This window comes from Dipteris shenzhenensis, chromosome 19 (assembly GCF_047967505.1).
Source record: "Dipteris shenzhenensis isolate YYH24624 ecotype China chromosome 19, Dip_SZ_1.0, whole genome shotgun sequence".
NCBI classification, from domain to species: domain Eukaryota; kingdom Viridiplantae; phylum Streptophyta; class Polypodiopsida; order Gleicheniales; family Dipteridaceae; genus Dipteris; species Dipteris shenzhenensis.
This window is the reverse complement of record NC_141614.1, coordinates 44,050,382-44,073,797: the sequence shown is the minus strand read 5'-3', so window position 1 is coordinate 44,073,797 and position 23,416 is coordinate 44,050,382. Positions and strand designations below refer to the sequence as shown.

The following is a 23,416-nucleotide window of genomic DNA, read 5'->3' as shown; positions in this document are numbered from 1 at the left end:
ATTTCTGCAAATCAGCTTTGAAAGATGCAATTTGCTGTGTATCTGGCCTAGTAATAAGGATATCATCCACATAATTAAAATCAGAAAATCTGATTCTCTCTTTCGGACATAAGAAGTGGTCTCTGTGGGATTTCTCTAAAATCCAAGGCATAACAAATCTGAATGTATTTTGGCTTACCATGCCCAGGGTGCCTGCTTTAATCCACAAAGGGCCTTTTTCAGCCAACAAACCTGATTTTCAAAACCTTCAACCTCAAAACCGGGAGGCTGGCTGACATAGGCTTCTTCAAAATAGATGACCTGAACGAAAGCTGTTTTAATGTTAAGTTGGTGGATTTGCCAAAGGGGAAAGATTCATGGCATTGGCATTTGGCGCCTATTGCATGATTTTTGTGAAGCTTGGTGATGAAGTCTTCCAGGAGGCTGGGTTGTTGATGCAGGCAGTTGATCGGGGCAGGATGCTAGATATGATGGTGCTTGAAACTATATGCTAGAGATTGGGGAGCTACAAGAAGATAAGAGTTTGCACGGGAACTTGTTGGAGTTAGGGTTGAGCCTTGAGTGGAGCTTTTTTCCATAGACCAATGGATGCAGTTGTAGTTTTTTTGGACACATACGTGGCGGAGGGCATCTATGTGGCCTGGCCACTGGGTTCCCTCTCCTCAAGTGGGTTGGACGGAGTGTACCAAGGGTGTTGGATGATTGAGAAGTTAAGACAGACGTTTGGTGTTTGGTGTGCTTGGCAGGATCCAAGGTATTCCTAGTTGATGAGAGAGACAACTGGATAGTCATTTTTAGTCATTTGTCAATTTGTTTATGGATTGTTGAGTGTTGGTGACTTTGTGGATGGACTTGATGGTGGCATTTAGACATCTGAAAAATTAGGTGGGATCATGCGTTTGGTTAGTGAGGCAACACTTTGATTTTTGAAACCGTGGCAGAAGATGTTCTTGTTGAGAGCTCTTCCTAGTGAGTTGATAGAGCAACTCTTTAATTAGGTGGGTGTGTGGGCACACTGGGTAAATGAGAGGGGGTGTCGGAGAATATTGGAGAATGAGGATCATCTCCCCACATGTGAGTCCTCGATTGAGGAGGACAAAGGTGGGGAGACACTTGCATTTGGGTTAGGGTCTAGGTCTGCCATAAGAGCAGCACAATGTGAAGATAATGCCGTCTCAGTGCTATGTGGACTGCCACATGGGCAGCATCCAAGATGCGATGTGGCAGCAGTATACTTGACATGTGGGCAGCACAACTGCCTGCCACATGGGCTGGAGGAGGATACTTCTTGTGTCATGGTGTAGACCCACATGGGGGGTTTCCATGGTGTAGATTCTTTATGATGTCCCACACCAGCCCACTCCATATCTCATACACACACCTCTCCCCACCACTTGCACGTTGTTCACCAGAGGGGGAGTCAAGGACGCGACATTGAAACTGCACAATGGCCAAGCTAAGGAACACGAGGGGCTATGCATTGAGTTTATCGCATATGGGATCGACACGTTAGCCCCGATCCTAGCAAAGCTATTCAATGATGCTGTTTGCCTTGGCTTCCCCCGCACTTGGACACTCAACACCATCACCCCCATCCACAAGGCAGGGGATCCATGGACCCGAGTAACTATAGGACTATCATGATTGGACATGTGATGTCCAAGATCTATGCAGTTGTATTGGATGCGTCGGTTAGCCTGTTTGCAAAGATGAGAGGGCTCAGAGTAGAGGGTTAGGCCGGTTTCAGGCGAGACCATGGGACTATGGATCACATACTCACACTCAGGAGTGTCATTGAGGAGGCCAGATCACGGAAGGAGAGGGTATATTGCTGCTTTGTGGATTTTCACAAGCCTTTGACACAGTACCTCGAGCTCGTCTCATCACACGCCTACAGACACTGGGATTTGATCAGGAGATCATCTGAGCAGTCATGGCACTTTATGAGAGAGTCTCAGGCCGAGTTCGGACAGGCGCAGATTGGGTAGATGAGATCTTGAGTACCATAGGGGTCAAACAGGGTTGTCCCTTATCACCAACCCTGTTTGGCATCTACATCGATGAGCTTGAGACTTTCATGGGGGCGTTCAGAGGGACCGGTTGCTCACTTGCCGGGATCATCACTCCACTCTATATAATGGAGGTTCTTCCTTCATTTCAATACACTTTGATTTTGCCTTCACTTGAGCTCTTTCTTTGTGTCATTATGCACCTATTCTATCCCACTCACCTCTTCAATAGTTGTTGTTGTCAATGCCCTGCCGTGAATGTTCGATCCAAAAACATTGATAGCAACCAGGCGGTGTACCAAAATCAATTTGTCGGCATCTGAGTAATGTTGGAGTATCCGATAGCACGCGACAATGCCTTGCAGCCAGAGAGACAATGCTTCCACTCCCACTTCCAGGACCCTCAGACCAAGGCTCTTCTCTTCGACTCCTTGCTCCGACCAGCCGGTGTGTATGGTAGCCCTTGTTGGGGGCCTGACATGTCAGAGATAGAGTGGACACGGGTGGAGCGCTTGCAGATCCTCATGCTCTCATGGATGATCCGGGGAAAATCGTCTGTACCACATCACATCATTCAGGCCGAGTTTGGTGCTTCTCCATGGCCATGGTTGGCTCTCGATTCCTCCATCATTCAGGCCGAGTATGGGGATTGCATATTAGGGAGATAGAGGTTGCCATGGTTGGCTCTCGATTCCTCCATGAGGGTGGCAGCAGAGGGAGACAAGCGATGCTGGTATGCACGGACTCACAGATGGTTTATGAGACTAGGGTTCCACATCGATAGGATACCTCCTTTTCAGTATAGTTCAGATGCCCCTCCGGTACTCCCACCCACCATCCCGATGGGGCCACACACCAACCAGGTCATTCGAGAGGATCTCCTGCAGCTACACACCTTTAGGATCTGGTTGGAGCTGAGGAAGCTTCCAGTGAAGTTGAGTTTCTACAGAGATTACTGTCTTCGTATTTCGGAGGAGGGATTCATCACACCACCGGGGTACATTGAGCTTCATATGCCTCACTCACTACAGATCTCCATCGGACAGTATCATCACACCGCCTCCGCATAGAGAGCGGCAGAGTAGAGGGGATTCCTAGGGAGCATCGCTTATGCATATTGTGTGACTATCAGGAGGTTGAGGTATTTGATTATGTATGATCAGACTTAGGATTCAGCATGGGTGATGATGCTCGTTTCAGCAGCTCCACCCTTACTGTGATTTGTATCAGGTTTTCTTCCAGTCTCATAGACCCATCGGTCTTCCGAAGACTCTAATAAAATTTCTTTCTTTCTTTCTTTCTTGTGTCATTTGAGAAACTAATCCTCTTTATCATCTTGTTGTTCATATTGACTCTAATCATCTACTTATCATAATTGTGATTGTGTAAAGGCTGTCACTTTAGGTTGTTAATGGCATTTTTAACCATTTTTGTGATTGTCTTCTTTTTAGTGAATGGCCATGCTCATTTGATTTGTTGCAAAGTGGGAAGTAGTAATTGAATTCTAACTTCCTAGCTCTAAGTCTTGAAGTTATCATGTGATAAGTTCTGTTATATTATTGAACATTTGGAAGATATGAAAGTTTGAGCATTCAACCAAAATGCCTTAAATCACATGGAGAATTTGAGAATGTAGTCATTTCTTTGACACGTGATTTTTGGACATGGGTTGTTAGCATCAAACTTTTAAGTGATGATAAGCATAGTATTATGAATATTTTCTTGTGGAGAACGTAAGGAATGGACTATAGTGGCCGTAGTTGTCAAACAATTAAGTGGTATGAGCTAGGAGACAAGATAACATATTAGTTTCTTTTAAATAGGCACTAAAATCAAGCAAAGTGTGTTGCAAAATTTGAGCTCTCCAAATGGTTCTCTTTGCATAGATTAGATGATTTTCTTCTCTCTGTACTCATGCTATTTTCTACAGATTTTCTATCTTTCTTGTTTCTTCGAACTTTTTTTTGTGCAGAAAGTAGCTTAGAGCTTATCAACTGTAGGCATTGCAAGCATTCCAGCTTGCAGTTTGACTTTCTTTTGAATCAACAGCAACATAGCCTTGTGCTACAGTTAAGATTTTTAGTGTGATACACGATCCAACCTTCATTCGAAGGTGAAAGTTGTAGTGAATACATGGTCTTAAAGTTTAGGATACTTAAGTCTTGGCTTTCAAGACTAATGCAGCATCATGTGAATCTTCACAAGGAGACATGAGGCTGTTAACTTACTTCCTGGAGACTCTCAAGTGTTTCAATGTGTGCTTTAACATATGCTAATTGAAAAGAGGGGAGTCCTTTTCCTTGAAGAGGTTAAGAGTTGGCTTGCAAGTCATAAGAAATCTGAATAACTCAACACCAATAGTTGAGATCGAGAGTTATAGCCTTGAGCACTCGCATGGGGATAGCAACCTTATTCAAATATGATTGGTAGTTCATGAAACACTTAGCATTGATGATGCCATTTATTAATAATATGATTTGTCGCCAATGGAAGTTGACTGTCTAAACTTTATGTGGAATGTTTGGTGCATTGGGTTGATCTTATTTTCTTTGTGTGTACTATCAAGGTTGAAGTAAGTTTGTAAATTGGTAAGCTGAGGTCTATTTGGAAAGGAAAGATTTAAATGAGCAAGTAGAAAGCTTTTCTAGAGCGAAGGTAATAAAAATGATCCTATAGCTTGAATGTTGGCAATGAACACGGTTCTTACAATTGGAATTTACGTTTTTAAATTACTTTATACAGGCATGGGTAAAGGACCTGGTTTGTTCACGGATATTGGCAAGAAGGCTAAAGGTGTGCTCTTCATCTTAATGTGTCTTTTACTGCTTCCAGCCTTTCTGAATATAGTAATCTTCTTTCTTTTGTCTTTTTCAAAATTGTTTGGGAAGCTTGATATCATGGAAAACCGATAAAATACAGATCTTATTTTCAAATTATGAACATGTGAAGGCTCCAATGTGTGAAGGGAATGCCTATGGGTAGAAAAAGCTGTGGCCAAAAGCATTTTGGAGCATATGAGTGTTTGCTAAGGTCTTTCATAGATGTTCAATGAAGGTCTTCAGTGTCTTATGAAATTGTGGGGGGCAGTTTATTGCACAATTTTAGGGCAAATTTGTAAAAGCATAATTGAAAAGGGAAGATGGATTTTGACTTGAATGGGGTTTAGGTATAGGTTTTTAAGTAGTGTGATTTCCACTTTAAAGTCAATGCCTCAATCGCCATTGTGTAGAAATATGTCAAAGAGACAAAAAAAGAATCTAGACCATAGTAGAGTCCAATTATTTGTAATGATAAAATGGAGGCATGATAGGAGGGTATGCTTTTCCCCCCTAGAGCTTAGTGTGGAACAAGGCATGGCTCATTTAGTAAAAGATTACACATTTCTTGTGATGATTGGTCTTGATGGAAATTATATCAGCAGATCATAAGACTAATGGTGAGCAAAGTGGTTGGGCTCTTATAGCGCGAGGCATTTAGGAGCAAAGAGAAGAATAAGGAGTGGAACCTCTCATAGATCTCATATAGATTTGCATCCGAAGATCCAGTGTTCTTTCAGCTAAATCTCTTACACCTATAAGTAGCCCAATCTTTGAATGCAGTCATCCTCTATGAAGATTGCTGCTTCTTACAAAGTTGTGTGGGCTCGCCTTGCTACGTCATCATCTTCTCCAACCTAACCCTAACTCTACTTAGCTGCCTCCTGCTCATTTCCGCCTCTAGCCTCCTCCTTCCTTCAACCGTTTGCACCTGCCTCCACAGTCTGCCGCCTCTACACTCCTCTTTCATTCGCCTTCATTCAGGTCATTTCTGAGCTATTAGGCGGCCCTATCACCTGCTAGTTGGTGCTTCCTTCAGGTCGCGTCTGCATGTGTAATTCCCCAAGGACGTTTTGGAGCATTTTGTCGCCACAATCTGCATCCTGTGGGCTGCTGCTGCATAACTGCTCTTAACAGAGGCATTTTCAAGCTGTCTTGAGGACCTACAGCAGCTGATTTTCAGATCAGTGCCCTGCTGTAGCATTTCGGAACTGTGCTAGGGAGCCGCCTTATACATGTCAGACCTGCTGTTGTGCTTTGGAACACCTACACACCTGCTGCAGCACTTCGAACAGTGCTACATCATTTCAGACTGTCCTACTGAGCCGCCTTGCTCATTTCAGACCTACTGCAGCATTTGGAGCTGTTGTCTCGACCACAAGGACTTCTATTCTGGTTCAGCTCTACATTTCAAATCATTTTCTTGCTGTGTTTTCATTAGGGTTTGCATTTTGGAGCCTCTGAGATTATCAACCAGCTGCTGGACACGTTTATTCAAGCGTTTGTTCAACTAACTTGCATTTGTGAAGGCTGCTGATCCATTTCAGAGCCCTAGATCAGCCCCTCTATTTGCTGGTTATTAATTTCAGTTTGTTGGTTCTTCACTTGCTGCTGCGAAATTTGTTTCGTCAGTTTGCTACTATGGAGCCTCGTCCTTGTGGTGAAGAGACATCAGCACAACTCTCAACAGGGATGAAGAGAATGACAAAGCATTGGCACTTATTGGTGTGAGGCTAGCTAACAAACTATTTCATCATCTTGCCCTCACTACTTCAGCCAAGGAGACGTTGGACAAGCTCGAGAATATTTACTGGACCTGAGGAGCAAGCTTTATCTGCTATATTACATGAATTATCCCTCTCTAAAGTGGTAGATGATGTTTAGTGATGCTATGTGTTTTTGTGTTGAGTCAATAGAGGTTCTCAGCCTTGAGTTGCCCTCTAATTCGAAGTCAATAAGAGGTACTCTGCCCTGGGTTGTCCCCCAAAAATGAATGTATTGTCTTTTACTTTGGTATGATGCTATTGACCACCCAGTTCAGAGTACGGGGGGGTGACGAGTGATGGTTTACCCTTGCCGGTCGCAAGCTGACTGAGAAGTCACTATCATATGGGAGGTGTTGGATAGTTGGACTTGCTCTGTGGTGGAGGATCGGTCTACTCCTTCCATGTTGGGTCTCACACTCTTTGCTCTGAAGGGGGGTGTTGGAGATATCATAGCCAAAGAGTGTGTGAGATGTGGTGTTGGTGTGTTGTACTAGAGATCTAGTAGTGGCTTGATGTGTGAGTGCCACGTGTCACCATGGGCACTTGGTGCTAATATGTGTGTGTGTAGCCTATAAAGGCTTGTACTTCACTTGTCATATCATACTTGATGAATGAATATGAACCTTTCCATTATGTCTTCATTTGAATATCATTTCCTTCCTCCCTAGCCTCTCTCTCTCTCTCTCTCTCTCTCACACACACACACACACACACACACACACACACACACACACACATTTTTTTTGGGGGTGAAACTATGAACATCATATTATGAAACAATCATTTTACAAAAGGGCTGGACTCCAGAAAAGAGCCAATGCCCTATCCATCAGAAACAGTAAAAGAAAAGCTGAATGCAAGAGCCATCCAAATCCTCCTCATGCAAGGCATCATGTAAGGACTGCCGCAATGAGGCCCGGAAGAACTCATAGGGGTGCTAAAATGGAGAAGCTAGAAATGCATGATTACGCTGTAGCCATAGGGTCCACAACGCCCAGTATCTGATCCAATGAAAGAAAAGAGAGTACTGGGACAAAGTAGCTGGTAATCTGCCAAATATCCAGAAAAACCTCAAGAACCTGTGCGCCGGAAATCTAAGAGATAAAAAATAAGAGATCCTGTCCAGAAGGTCCCTGGAATATGGAAAAAACCACAATAAGTGCTGAATACTCTCTCTCTCTCTCTCACACACACACACACACACACACACACACACACACACACACTCTTTTTTTGGGTGAAATCTTTGATTGATTATATTATATGAGTAGCAACCTCAAAATAAGGTGCTACAATTACATCAACTGAAAATTTCAGTATATGCCAAAAAGACCTCATGATCTATGCAGTGGGTTTGCAAGCAATCAAAGAAAGATTGCTGCAGAGGTCCCTGGAATATGGAAAAAACCACAATAAGTGCTGAATACTCTCTCTCTCTCTCTCACACACACACACACACACACACACACACACTTTTTTTTTGTGAGAAACACACACACACACACACACACACACACACACACACACACACACACACACACTCTCATTTTTTGGGTGAAATCTTTGATTGATTATATTATATGAGTAGCAACCTCAAAATAAGGTGCTACAATTACATCAACTGAAAATTTCAGTATATGCCAAAAAGACCTCATGATCTATGCAGTGGGTCTGCAAGCAATCAAAGAAAGATTGCTGCAGAGAACGCCTAAAAAAGCCAAACAGAGAGAAAGTAGGATGACCAAGGACTTTACAATTCCTATATGTCCATAAAGTCCATAGTGTCTGGTAGCGAACCCAAATGAAGAAAAGATGAAACTACCCAAATAGCCAAAAGAACTTCCCAAATGGAACAGATGGGAATCTCACTCGCAGGCGCTATGGAAGCAGATCAAAAAACTCACGAGAGCATGGACAATGCAAAAACAAGTGAGGCACAGTCTCCGAAGAAGCAGAACATCTGTGGCAAAGTGCAGGAGCAATGTGTCGATGAGCTAATAGCTATCCAGATGGAAACACTCTCAAAAGAACTCGCCAAAAGAAAACTTGTTGCCGAAGTGGTACTTTATAGGCCTAAAGTTGCTGTAATCTTTTCCTCCACCACTTGGCTGAACGATGCATTCGCCAAACAGAATCACCTCTCTCTGAAACCCCAAGGTTGAGGCAAAAGGATTTTATACAATGCAGGTACAGTAATATGAGATAGCCTCAAAGGACGAGAAGAGGACTCTGGAGAAGTCAAAGTCCAATCCTCCAGGCGGTCCTGGAGTTCCAAAGGAGGAATTGGAACAAAAGGCAAAAGCATAGAGGTAATTTGTCGCTGCAAAGAACAATAATGAGAGCCCAATCCATATGTAGTGGCTGCTAGAGAAAAGCGGAGCATAGTACCAGCATCATCTATAACATCAGTAACCGAGGGGATGCCTTCAAACGAGACAAAGTAGGAACGTCGAGGTTCCTGTGAAGCCAAGGGAGGCTGAAAGACTTTCGACTAGTGAATGCTTTCAGCTCTCAAAGAATTCCCAAGCAAAGATTGCCGTCTATTCCATTCCAGATGGGAAAGAACATGCTTCCAGTCAAGAAGCAAGCGGGAGACAAAAGGGCAGCTAGGCAAAGTGCCATAAGTGCAGCCAAAAAAGAAATCCTAGTGATCGAGTTGTCAATGACCAAACGCAGAAATACTGATATGAGTGACTAGAGTCCTAATCATAAGAGCCCAAGGCTGATCACCTTGCAAAAATTACAGCAACAATTTTCCCATGTGGACAAGAATATGCACATGAATATCCGTGATGTTCAATCCACCATGCATCTTGGGAGAACAAATGTGATGCATCGAAAGCAGCCTGAGACTTTTTCTGCCATGTTTGGATCACCAAAATATTTCCATAAAGACAGACATGAAAGATGTAAGATCTGCCTTAGTGAACATGATCAATGGCAAGCAAAATTGAATATATGCCACAAGGATGGACTACACTATTCGAAGACGAACGTGCAAAGGCCAGGTTGCTAGTTCCCAATACTCAAGCTTTTTCTTAAGCTTAGGCAAAACCCAATCAGTTTGTTGTCGGCGAGTGAGTTCCCACCCCAAAGGGTAACCAAGATGACGAACAAACTGAGTGGGTGGAATGATATCCCCGGGCCATAATAGACTATGCCAGTCTTTAGAATGCAAAGTAAGTAGCTTAGACTTCTGAAAATTAACATGAAGACCAGCTGCCAAACCATAAACAAAGAGGGCCTGCATCAAGGCACCAAGATCATGGGGTGTATTCTTTGGGGTAAAGAAAGAATTGTCAGCATAAGCTTGAGCAACCATGCTACGATTAGCATCCAATTCCAAGCCATGAAGTAATCCCGTAGCCACAAGATGATCAATATATTGCAACATAGGATGAGTAGCAGTGGCATATTGTAAAGCACTGAGAGGGCATCCCTGGCGGACTGAACAACGAAGAGTCCACTCATCAGAGATATCCCCAGAAAGTATGCAAGCCGCATTGCTATCTTTGTAAAGCCAGTAAATAACCTACTGCATTTTTTGTCCAAACCCCAAGGCTCGCATAGCTTGCGAGATGAAATCCCATTGAATTGTGTCAAAGGCTTTTGCAATATCTACCTGCAAGAGTAGAACATCCTGCTGCGTGTATTTGGCATATTCAATCCCAATATTAGCATTGGCAATGTTATCTGTGATATGGCGACGTGGAACAAAGCCATATTGGGAGGGATGCAACCCATCAAGCAAATAACCTTTAATCCGATCAACCACCATTTTGGCAATGATCTTATAAATGACTGGCATGAGCGTGATTGGCCTCCAATCACCAAGTGAATCACATAGCTGCTTTTTTGGAATCAGCTTGAGAAGACCCTTTTTCCACGACACAGGGATCTGCTGATTTTGCCATGCTGTATTTACCATTTGTAGCAAGGTGAATTTAAGAAGATCCCAGAATGCAAGAAAAAATTCAACAGTGAGACCATTCCATCCTGGAGATTTCCATTTGCCACAGGATCTCAGTGCATTAGACAATTCCCTTTCAGTGAAGGGATGTCCAAGTTCCAAAGCTTGAGCATCAGACAGAATTGGATGAATATGCTGCAAAAGAAGCTGACGTGCAGACACGACCCGAGGAGAAAGAGTATTCACATGCCCAAAATGAGTGGAGAAGTGCTGCACACATAAATCAGCAAGCTGTGAACGAGATGTTGACCAAGAGCCATCAGGCATCCGGATCCGACAAATATTGGCAACGTGTCTTTTGTAGTGTAAACTCTTAAAAAATTGCTTGGAAGAGCAGCCTTTATCCAAAAATGCCCGTTGTCTGGATCGAGTTTTCCATTTAGCAAGCTTTATGCGATCATTGGATTGAAGACAGAATTGAGCCTGACATAAGAGCATGCTTTCCTCTGAAGACAAAGGGCGAAGATGAGCAAGCTCAGTCAAACTTTGACGAGTAAATTTGGCATGTGCTACAGTCTCCCTTGTGGCTTGCATATAGGATTTGTTAATAATCTCGAATAACTGCTTGCATCCGAGGAACAAAAGCCTACCAGGCATAATCCAAACCAATGTGTATCTGATGAGAGAGAGGCTGAATAGCATTAGAGACCAAGGCTTTAAAGTCAGCATGCTCCAGATAACTATTATTAATCAGCAAAAGCCTTCGGCAAGGCAATCTATTAGTGGGAAATTCATGTAAGGAAAGCCTCAACCAAAGAGGAGCATGATCCGAATGTGTGAAAGCATGATCAACCCAAATTTGACAAGTAAAGGCATCACAATGGTGTGGATCAATCTGATACCATCTGTCTAAGCGTGCCCGATAAGAAGATTGAGCATTATGCTGAAAGGTATAGCCCGGAAGCATGGGTTGTAATTCCTTCCAGAGATCAACCAGGCGCAACTGAAGCAAAAAATCAGACAATGCCTATGTTTCAGAAGCCAACATATGAGTGTGGCCTGAGGTGTTGTCACCCGATTGAGGAGCATTATTAAAGTCACCACAAATGAAGGCATGTTGTCGCCATGGATAAGTATGCATGGCAGCCCAAATCAAAGCTCTATCACGAGAAGATTGGGGAGCATAAACCGATGCAAATTCAAAAATTTCCCCTTGAACAAGGCATTGAACAATAATCCATCTACCATGGCGATCATTGAGAGCCACAACAGGTTGAAGGTCGTGCTTTACCAAAAAAGCCACATTAGAAAAGGACTGCTCTCCAGCATAGAAGATATCATAACCAGCAAAATGGCCTATCTGACCAGCATACATATGCTGATTATGCTCTTGCAAAGCAACTATATCAAGCTGCAATTGCTTGATATACATCCAGACCAGTTTTCATTTGCGACCATCACACATTCCCTGTACATTGAGAGTAACACACTTCAGATGATCAAGCATATTTACAGTTATGGGACAGGTATGTACAGCAACTAACGGGCTGTCTACGTCTGCATTTCCACCTCAATGTTCGGGCCTCTGCCCTGGGATGAAGCATCAGCCTGAGGAGAGGACAAAAGTGCAGCAACTTTTTCTTCAGGAAACAAGGTCTGATTTGCAGTCATAGCAGCCCAGGTCAAGGCAACACCAGAGTTTCTAGCAGGTGTTTTCCCATGAGAGGATGCAGCACTCCAAGTCCGAGAATGCAAAGGTCGCCTGGGGGAGATCACTTTGCAAGGAGTTTGCCATCCGTCAGCCAAAAAAATTTCCCCCTTCCCCTGAGGTGGAGAGGACAAAGGTACTGGAAAAGAAGCATTACCATTTGAGACAGCCGGGGCTTTGCCTTTGTCTTGAATAGAGAAAAACTGTCTGACCCCTTTGTTTTTAACCACAGAAGAGGCATTTGCATTCTTATTCAAAGGCTGAACCATTTCAGCTTGCACTGGCATCCGTGGAGCTCGGGAAGGGCATTGTGAAGCCATGTGCCCAAATTGCTTGCATTCAAAGCAAGCACCTGCAAACAGTCCCCACTTGAGCATGTAAAAGGCACTCCCCATGGAAACATTATTCACAATAGCCGAATATGAAGCTGGAGTGGGGTGATCTGTATCCCACAAAATGCAGAAGCGATTCGAATTTCCATTGGGTTGCGGTGGACATACCACCTTATCGAGGGAAGCTGCAATTTTAGGTAGAAGAGAAGACAAGCATTGAGGAAAATCCACAACTTCTACCCAAACAGGGCAACGATGCCGAATCAATGCCCGATAATCCCGGGTGGGAGACCAAGGCAGGACATGGACCATCTGCTGGCCATAGAAGAGAGGAGAGTGCTCTAGCAAAACTTGACGGTGCTCCTCATTAGCCATGATGATCTCAAAAAAGCCCCTCACTGCATAATGAACTTTTTTAACATAAGAACCACCCAGGGTTCGAGTCAACCAATTCCCAACATCTGTTGCAGCAGGCATCCGTCCTGGGAAGAAAATTATAATGGCATGCTTTGCATACTCCTTAACTGGATCAAATATATCATCCACTTCCACCATAATGCCAGTGGTGGGAAGTGGATCTTTCCAACCTTTGCGGGTCTCTTCAAACCCTTCATGCATAACCTCATAAACAAGCTGAGCCTCAGCAGAGTCATGAAGGGAATCATCTGAATCCATCACCTATTTTTGTTTCTTGTTGGAAACCGACTTGTCTTTGTGAAAGGTTTTCTCATAGGAATAATCCGCCATTTGAGTTAAGGAAAAGGCTTGGAAGTAGCAACGCTTTACAAGGAGGAAGGCACAGCAGGTACAAAACTGTATGGATTTTTCTTGGCTGTACGGACAAAATCGTACGGATTTTTGGCAGTACGATTTTTAAAATATTATATATATATATATATATAGTTTTTTGACAACAAAACTGTATGGATTTTCCCGACTGTACGGACAAAACTGTACGGACTTTTCCTGGCTCTGTATATATATATATATATATATATATATATATATATATATATATATATATATATATATATATATATATATATATTTTTTTTTTTTTTTTTTTTTTCTGACAGCAAAACTGTATGGATTTTCCCGACTGTAGGGACAAAACTATACGGACTTTTCCTGGCTGTATGGAGAAAATCGTACGGATTTTTGATAGTACGATTATTTATTATTTTTAAAAAAATTTTCCCAAAATTTTCTGACAGAGCGTACGGACACAAAACGGGCGGCAGTTGCAACGTGGGAGCACGAGGGCTAGCACGGGATCTCTCTCTCTCTCTCACACACACACACACACACACACACTTTTTTACACACATACACACACACACACCCCTTTGATTGTGAGTGCTCAGAAATGGTTGTGCTCTAGCCTTGCATATCTATATGTCTTGGACTTAGCATTATCAATCTGTTAGAAAAGACGGTGGAGGTTGGTTGCTACAGCTAACGCTCCCCACAGTGGAAGATAAACAAAGAGAGATTGCCCATGAGTTACACAGTGGTGAAATCATAATATAGATATATATTTGTCCTAAGCTGGACCAAATCATATACAAAATATGTGCACAGTTTACCACTCTCTATCAGTCGGGTGCTGAATAGCTGTGGATCCCTGTGCCACTCAGGCCTGTTCTCCTACCTCCTCGTGGCATGACTGAAAGGCTTCAGCTTGCGTTGCTCTCCTAGAGCTTCCATGGCTTCGTAATGGTACCCCAGAAACACCCCTTCCTGCTGCTCCCTTGGACAACCTATTGTAAGGCAGTGTTTTCTCTGTTGAACTTTGATCTCCTTGTGCATTGTAGGCAGCCCAAAGGTGAGGCACAAGACTTCCATGATTCTATCCTTCCTTTCCGTCAATGATGAGGGCCTCTTGCTGTAGTTCTGGACCCCCCTGCTGCAGTGGTGGCGGTCCAAGTTGAGGCACCAGTGTTCTTGCTTACTGCCCTGCTTGGGGGCCGTTTTTATAGGCTGGAGGCCCTGCCTGACCTACCCACGGACTGGGCCTACCCGCTCAGTGGTTTCTTTTGCAGACTGAATGGCCAATTCGGCCACGTGGCAGCCTGCCACTGGCCTGCCTTCTGCTGCGCCTGTTTCTGAGACTTTGGTCTCAGATGTCTTAGGGGCTTTGGAGTTTTTTCACAAGGTCAACTATTAAGGATTCAAGACTTTTGTAGAGCTAGGTAGCTCATCATTATAAATGTCAAACAAGGTGATAGGACAATTTGTTTGACCCCCCCAACTGCACTGCCTGTACCAGAGCCCGATCGTCTACGTCAACGATGGCTCTCTCTCCCTAGGTCCACCTTCAGTGGTGCCTTGCAAGATCTTTACGGAGGCCTGCTGACCTGATACCCGTTCTCCTCGTCCCACTCGCGCATTATCTTCCTCACAGAATACCACTTCTGTTAATATTCCTTTGAGATCTTTCCTTCTGGAGTCTTTTATGGGCGTGTTACACTATGTTCAAATGCCTATGCCCAATGAAAATCTACAAATTAGCAATATACCATGCAAGATTGTGCTCTCACCTCAAAGCTTGCCAAGATCCTTGCGTTTCCTTTGGTTGTTTGGCCTATTTGTAATGATAGAGCTTTCATACCTCTATATCTTGGACTTCTCATTGTCAATCTGTTAGAAAAGATGGTGGAGGTTGTTTGCTACAGCCAATGCTCCCCGCGGTGGAAGATAAATAAAGAGATAGTGCCCAAGAATCACACATAGCTAAAACATATATATATATATGTGTGTGTGTGTGTCCCAAACTGGACCAAATCATATACAAAATATGTGACTCGTTGTGGACCTGTGTGTCACTCAGACCTGTTCTCCTACCTCCTCGTGGCACGCCCAAAACACTTCAGCCTGCATTGCTCTCCTAGAGCTTCCGTGGGCGTCGTAATGGTACCCACACGAACACCCCTTCCTGCTGCTCCTTTGGACAGCCTATCTTTAGGCAGGGTTTTCTTTGTTGAACCTTGAACTCCTTGCTGCTTTGTAGGCAGCCCAAAGGTGAGGCACAAGAATCCCGTGATTCCATCCTTCCTTGCTGCTGTGTAGGCAGCCAATGATGAAGGCCTCTTGCTGCAGTTGTGGACCTCCCTGCTGCAGTGGTGGCAGCGATCTGTACTGTTGCTAGAGTGTCGTACATCTGTTGCCTCAGCGTCGTCGTTCGTACAACTGCTGGAGCATTGTACATCTGTTGCCTCAGCGCCGCCGTCCGTACAACGGCTGGAGCACCATACAACAGCCTAGCATTTACATGCCGCTGCATCCGTACAGCTCTGCGTTGCACATCCGTACCAGCAGACAGCTTGTAGTCTGTACAAGCAGGTGCGTCCATGCATTTGTACGGCTTTTGTACAACCAAATGTACTTTCGTTGCACAGCTCCCGTCAGATGTCCGTACAGCCATACCGTCCATACTGTATGGACTGTTGCAGGTTTCTTGAGCAGGGTACTCTCGCAGGGTGGTTGTTTACAGGGTCTTCTTGCAGGGTCCATTTGCAGGCAATTTTTTGTGCATTGTGCCATTGCTTGGCTGAAGATTCGGACCAGATTTGTGTGTGCTTTGTAGGCCACATTTTGTGAAATCGGGCATTTTGTCAATTTGGGGCTTTTCCGTGAATTTGCCCCAATTTGTGCTCAATTTCACCCCAAAATTTGGGGCTTTTGGTTTTGCAGTGCAATTTATTGCATATTTGGGACTTTCAGTTAATTTGCCCTCTTTTGGATGCAATTTCCCTGAAGAAATTGGGGCTTTTGGCATTCAGATGCAATTCAGCAGTTGAAAGATCATTTGGGAGATTTGCAAGCAGTTTTGGACTCAGTGTGAGTCAAATTGCAGACTTTTGCCACTTTTTGCAGATTTTTGGGCATTTGCAGAGCATTGTGGTGCATTTCAAGCCTTTGATAGGCTGTAATAGTAATTGTCACTGTGGGCAGAATTTTTTGGCAGACTCTGGTTGTGCATTTTACATCCTAGGAAGGGATTTTACTTGTCTATTTTGCTATGTTTTTTTGAGTTTTTTGGCAGAAATGGCTCAGAACAACCCCAATAAGGTGTTTGGAGTCCTCACATAGGAGGATAAGTTGGATGGCACCAACTACTCCTTGTGGAGTTTTATGGTTCGCACCATCATGGTTGGCAGACATCTCTGAGATTATGCCATTGGAGATGAGGCAAGGCCAAAATCTGTGGCTACACCTGTCACTCCTACAGCTGGAGGCAGAGGCAGAGGTCAAAATGCAGCACAAGTGATTGAAGCAGTAGCTGCTACTCCAGTGGCTCCCACAACAGAGCAAAAAAGATGGGATTCTAGGGATGCACAAGCTCTTTCTATTATTTCTCTTTTTCTCAAGAGGTTCATTATTCCTTACGTTCGATCATGCAAGACCTCAAAGGCAGCTTGGGAGATTTTAGAGAGCATGTTTGCAACAAGAAATGATGCCAAAGTTTCATTCCTGAAGAGAGAGCTATCTCACACGCATATGGATGAGGGAGATTCCATGAATGCTCACCTCACAAAACTTCAGGATTTGAGGGAATAACTGTTGAATATAGATGAGGTTATTCCGGATTCGGAGATGATTACCACCACTCTGAATTCTCTTCCTGAGTCTTATCTCGGTTTTCACACTTTGCTGAATTTGTCATTGAGGGGGGGCAGCAATCCTCTCTTTTCACGAGTTGATAGGACTTTTGTTGTAGGAAGAGCAGACAAGAAGAAATATGGTAACACGGGCTGGCGAGCATGCCGTGCTTTCTAAGTTCATGCCCAAAGGAAAAGGGCAATAAAAGCAACATGCCAATCAGCCCGCACATCAGCATAAAGCTGATTTAGGACAACCGGCTAAAGGTGATGCAGATAAGCCTAAGAAGAAGGGCATTTGTCACTACTGCAAGAAGCCAGGTCATTACATTGGTGAATGCAAGAAGCGCATAGCTAAAGAAAAGAAAAGGGATTTAGGTATGGCAGTCTCAGATGCATTAGCTCCTAATGCACATGATGGAGGGGATGCTACAGCCAACTTTGTGGAAGAGCACTATGTCTTTTTGTCTTGCATTTCAGATTTTTCAGCGGATAGTTTAGACACTACAGCCACTCTTGAGGATGACCCGTATGCTCTCTTGACTTGCAGTTATGACCCTTCAAAGGATGCATGCTCTTTCAGTGTAAATGAGACATTGAACACTTGGTATTTTGATAGTGGTGCTTCTAAGCACATCACTTTAAGAAGAGCCTTTTTGCATCTTTGCATCCACCACCTAGTAAAAACAAGGTGACACGTGCAAACAATTCTTCTTATTCAGTGTGTGGAGTGGGGGACATCATACTCACATCCACGGATGCGAGGAGGATTTCAGGTTATATTCGATGATGCTAAGTGTGTAGTCCGAGACAAAGAGAATGACTATGCTTTGATGTTGTCGGGGTCTTTTTCAGCTTGACATTTATGAGAATAGATCCGATCTTGTACTTTCAGTGAGCACTCCGACTATTGCGATGTAGAGTGCGGAGTTATGGCATGCCAGACATGGGTGGTTGATGCATTTCCTCCTTTGGAGTCACCTGCATGTGAGGGATGCATCCTCGGCAAGATGCATAGATTTCCTTTTAAGAAGGATGGTGCAGGAAGAGCTACTCGTAAATGACAGCTCATACATAGTGATGTCTGCGATCCCATGAGGACACCTGCTTTTGGTGGTTATCTCTATTACGTTACATTCATAGATGATTTCACCAATTATACTTTGGTCTATGGTCTAAGGCAAAATAAGAAGTGTTTATGCATTTCAAACATTTTGTGGCTATGGCCGAAAATGAGGCAGGACTCAAGGTGCAGACACTTTGCACAGATAGAGGGGGGGGAGGTATATGTCTCATGAGTTTGAGGCATTTTTGAACATCACGCATTAGCTTACAGTGAGGCTTACACCTCAGCAAAATGGCAAAGCTGAGCGCAAAAATCGCACTCTTATGGAGATGGATAGATGCATGCTTACTAGTAAGAAGTTGCCTCACAGGTTTTGGCTCGAAGGCCTCATGTGTGCCAATTATGTTTTGAATCAGGCTCCTACAGAGGCTTTGAAGACAATCACTCCCTATGAGGCATGGCATGGAAGAAAGCCTTCAGTGGATCACTTAAAACTTTTTATAGTAACACTATGGCACTAGGGCGTTTCGCCCAATGCGTTGGCGCTTCGTCCGTTTCGACGAAACGTTTTGCCTAGAAACGTTTCTACACGTTTCGCTTGGGCAAAACACATTTTCTGGTTACACTGTTATGAGGAGACTTTTGCTCCTACATCCCGGATGACCACCATAAGGTTAGTTATTGCCATGGCTGCAAATTTTGTTTGGAATGTCCATCAATTGGACATAAAAACAGCTTTCCTTAATGGGGACTTGATGGAAGAGGTTTATGTCAAACAACCTCCCGGATTTGAACTTTCTGGCAATGCACTTCAAGTTGGCAAGTTGAATAAAGCTTTATATGGGCTGAAACAAGCCCCACGTGCATGGTATGCCAAGATTGATGCATTCCTGGCAAGTTAGGGGTTACATAATAGTCCCACGGAAAGCACCCTCTACAACAAGAAGGATGAGCGGGATATTTTGGTCATCATTCTTTATGTAGATGACATGCTGCTCACAGGGTCAAACGAGGAAATAATTGCAGATTTCAAAGTTGAGTTGAAAGCTGAATTTGACATGACAGATTTGGGCATGTTCTTTTTTTATTTGGGGATCCAGTTCATACAAGACAAGCGTGGCATCGTTATGTCTTAATCCAAGTATGTGCAAAAGCTCTTGGATAGGTTTAACATGCATGATTGTAAGCCTATAGCTACTCCCGTGGAGTCGGGGCTGAAGTTTACTATGTATGATGCAAGTGAATCAGTGGATGTCACACTTTACAGACAGGCTGTTGGATTCATCATCTATTTGTGCAATACAAGCCCTGATATTAAGTATGCAGTATCTTTGGTGAGCAGGTATATGCACAGCCCAAAGACTACACATTGGTAGGATGTAAAACACATCTTTCGTTATTTGCAAGGCACAAAGTCTTATGACTTGATGTTTCGCCGGGGAGGGGGGGGGGGTGACTTGCAGATGCATGCTTACATTGATTCAGATTGGGTTGGAGACTATGATACTAGGCAGTCCACTAGTGGTAATTGTTTCTTTTTGGGCAAAGCTTGTATTTCTTGGCTGAGCAAAAAGCAATCTACAGTGGCTACTTCCTCATGTGAAGCTGAGTATAGGGCAGCTTTCACAGCGACGGTTGAATGTGTTTGACTGTGTTGTTTGTTTGCTGATCTTCATCTCTTATCGGAGGGCCCTTCTCCGATTCTCAGTGATAGTCAGAGTGCTATAGCAGTAGCAAAGAATCCTGTGTTTCATGCTCGCATGAAGCACATTGAGGTTCATTATAATTATGTCAGAGAGAAGTTGCATGCAGGGGAGATCTGTATGATCTACGTGTCAACACATGAGAATGTTGCAGGCATCTTCACCAAAGCACTTCGACGTGAGAAGTTTGAGGCATTTCGCAGTGCCCTAAACTTATCTCCTTTTGGTGATTGATCACTACCTTGTACACCACATTGGCACTGCAGGGGGGTGTTAGATTTATTAGTATATTCTAGGTAGTGGCCAATGTAATGTAATAAGTAGGTTAAGGGCACTTTTCCCTCATTGAGGTTTTTCCCCCTAACCACAGTCCAATCCCTAACTACGGTTAGTGGATAGGATAAGGGTTTTGACACTTAGACAAAACCCTTCACTCTTTCTTGTACTGTTCACTATTCAGTTATTAAGTTCACTCTTGCTCTCACTCTTGCATTCTGCTCCCATTGTTCTCACAACATCAATGTGAACTAAATGCAACTTGCGAGCTGCACCAACACTTCCATCTTTAGGGAAAGAAAACTGATGCATTTTTCCAAGTAAGCATCCCCCAAAAACATGTTTGGAATATGTAGGCATCTTGGGGAGATCAACAACCATAATTTGTGAATGTACCCGACCAAATTGCCATAGTTAAGATGTCCAAAATGCTCAAGCCACAAATGAGTGTCTGTAATGACTGAATCCTCTAGTGCAAGTGCTTCTTTGCCTGTCTCTCTCTCATAGGCATCGACTCTACAAAGATCTCTAGTAAATGTTCCATTGATGACAATGGTGCTGCAATTTTTGAAATCATAATTACACAATGGTAACCATAAAAAATAATTCTATATCTAGATGTAGCAATAGCTGAAATGGATATGAAATTTTTTGGAAAAAATTATTGGAACATATCAAACATCTTGAAGAGACATTGGATTAGCAGATGCTGAAGTAAGGCCAACTTGGTGAATACCTCTCACAGCAAAAGAAGCATCATTGGTACAAGTCATAGCGCCCCGTTAGGTGCATTATTCAAAGAAAGAAACAACTTTTTACAGGAAGTTATGTGCATGCAATCTCCATCATCAAAGTACCAAGTACTAGATGCATCAATGACAACCATGCATGAATCATGAATTGAAAGAATATATTGGCATGTGATAGCAAAATCTTAATTATGATGAGCAATATTTGCTGATTTTCTTTCTCATGTGAAGATGAAGCATCAGCAACTTCAAGGCTAGACCGCTTCTTCTTCTTTTCTGATTCAATGTTTTACTGTATTTCAGAAATGTATGTCTTGGCTTCCTGCAGCAGTTGCAGTTTTTCTTTTTCTTGTCTGCGCTTTTATTGGCATCAGAAGTTACCAGAATTATTCTTGGGTTCCCCACATGACTTTGCTGTCTTTCCATTAGCCTTATGATGGCTAGCAAATGCTTGATCAATTGATAGAGGCATTCCGATTTGCACGGCTTGGCTCTTCCTGCAGGTGATCAAAGGTATAGTGGTTGGCATTGCCCATTGCCACCAACCTCAAATTGGTTTCAAACCCCTGATAGGAGTCAGAAAGTCCACGAAGTGTAGTGGAGACAATCTGACTATCTGGCACAACTTCATCAATGTTGGCCAACTGTTTCTTACAATCCTTGATTTTGATCAAATATGCATCCATGCTTTCTCCCTCAACCATTGTCAAGGCATTCAACTGCATGTAAACTACTCGGTGCTTTCCATCAATTCAGACAACGGATTTTGCAGAGGCGTTTGAATGAAATAGCCATCCCTGATGTGGTAGGCATGATGGGTGCCTCCATCTTTCAGATGTGCCCATGGCTGAACAAAATCAGCATCTCCCTCATAGAATTCTTTGAGGGCTGTTAGCTCATCATGATAGGGAACTGAAATATGGTGAAGCCGTGGTCTACGAGAAAGGGCATCAGCCACTACATTCTCTTTTGTGAGAGGATCTGACTTTTCTTCACTTGGTTGCTTATTACAAACACTAGAAAAGAACATACTTACCATAGGAATGGTGTTTCCTGAAACTCTCGCTGTAATGCTCACATCTCTACCCTTATGTTGGAGGGTTAGAATATTCTTCACATATGCCAGGGCATGCCGAGAATTACATCCGATCCTTGAAGTGGTGCCACCATGAAGGGTAGATGATCAAAGTACCCCTGGATGTGTACCCGAAGCTTGCCGATGATGGGGTACACCTTCTCTTCTTGGTTCTTAAAGGCTGCAGTTGCCTCCAAGGCTTCTCCTTTATCCTCTGGGGCTATCCCCAAGTTCTGTGCCATCTCATAAGAAATAAAGTTGTGAGTAGCTTCGCTATCGAACAAAAACAAAGCGGATTGATCCTTTACCTGACCCCATGTGTTCAACAAACTATGGGTGTCGTTTGCAGCTCCCTTTTCTGGAGGTGCTTCCACCTTGTTAACACCAAAGTTGGCTTTTTGGGGGCTGCTTCTTTGTTGCTGCTGTTTTTGGCAGCTTGAGGGCATTCGTAGAAGTTGTGGCCTCGCTCGCCACACTTGAAACACCACCCTTCGGAGTAATACTTTTACTTCTGTTGTGGAGACAATGAACTGAAAGTGCAGGCTGCTTTCTTCGGAGGAGGCTGGCTGGCTGACTGACTTTTGCTCTTTTGGTGCGTCCTTTGCTATCTCCTTACCCTTTTGTTCCTTGGATTGATCCTTTACCTGACCCCATGTTTTCAACAAACTATGGGTGTCGTTTGCAGCTCCCTTTTCTGGAGGTGCTTCCACCTTGTTAACCACCAAAGCTGGCTTTTTGGGGGCTGCTTCTTTGTTGCTGCTATTTTTGGCAGCTTGAGGGCATTCGTAGAAGTTGTGACTCGCTCGCCACACTTGAAACACCGCCCTTTGGAGTAATACATTTGCTTATGTTGTGGAGACAATGAGCTGAAAGTGCAGACTGCTTTCTTCGGAGGAGGCTGGCTGGCTGACTTTTGCTCTTTTGGTGCGTCCTTTGCTGTCTCCTTACCCTTTTGTTCTTTGGAAGAGGCTCCCTGGGACTTCCGCTTGTTGCTGCTGCCGTTTCGCTTGTTGGAGAAAGACAGTTTCTTCTCCACCTTCAAGGCGATGTTGATGGTGTCTTTGAGAGAAGTAGGAGTGGCAATGTCCACCTCATGTTGAACGACATACCATAGGCCAGCAAAGATTTTCCTTTGCTGCTCTTTTTTATCCTTCCTACTGAATGCTTGAACTTTTAACAAAGTATCCCAAAAACGATCAACATACTCACTGACTTTCTCTTCTTGGCGTTGGCGGAGGATATCCCACTGCACCATTATATCTCTCTTAAACTCCTTAGGCAGGAAGTGCCTCATCAAGTTCTTCTTGAAGCGCTTCCAGGTATGGGCTTGCTGTCCAGTGTTGACCATAGCTGTCCACCAGAGTGAAGCACGGTCTTGCATGTGCAGGACGGCAAACCTGATCTT

The 23,416-nt window shown here is 43.7% G+C and overlaps 1 protein-coding gene across 1 annotated transcript in view; it reads left to right on the top strand.

The window, feature by feature from the left end:
- The window catches only part of LOC147890512 (mitochondrial outer membrane protein porin of 36 kDa-like), a 103,222-nt gene that overhangs the window by 18,590 nt on the left and 61,216 nt on the right, over positions 1-23,416 (top strand). Inside the window, exon 2 of the mRNA XM_087390907.1 lies at positions 4,752-4,802. Within this exon, the coding sequence (XP_087247033.1) occupies positions 4,754-4,802 (49 nt within the window). The 5' untranslated portion in view covers positions 4,752-4,753. The remainder of the gene's footprint in view (positions 1-4,751; positions 4,803-23,416) is intronic.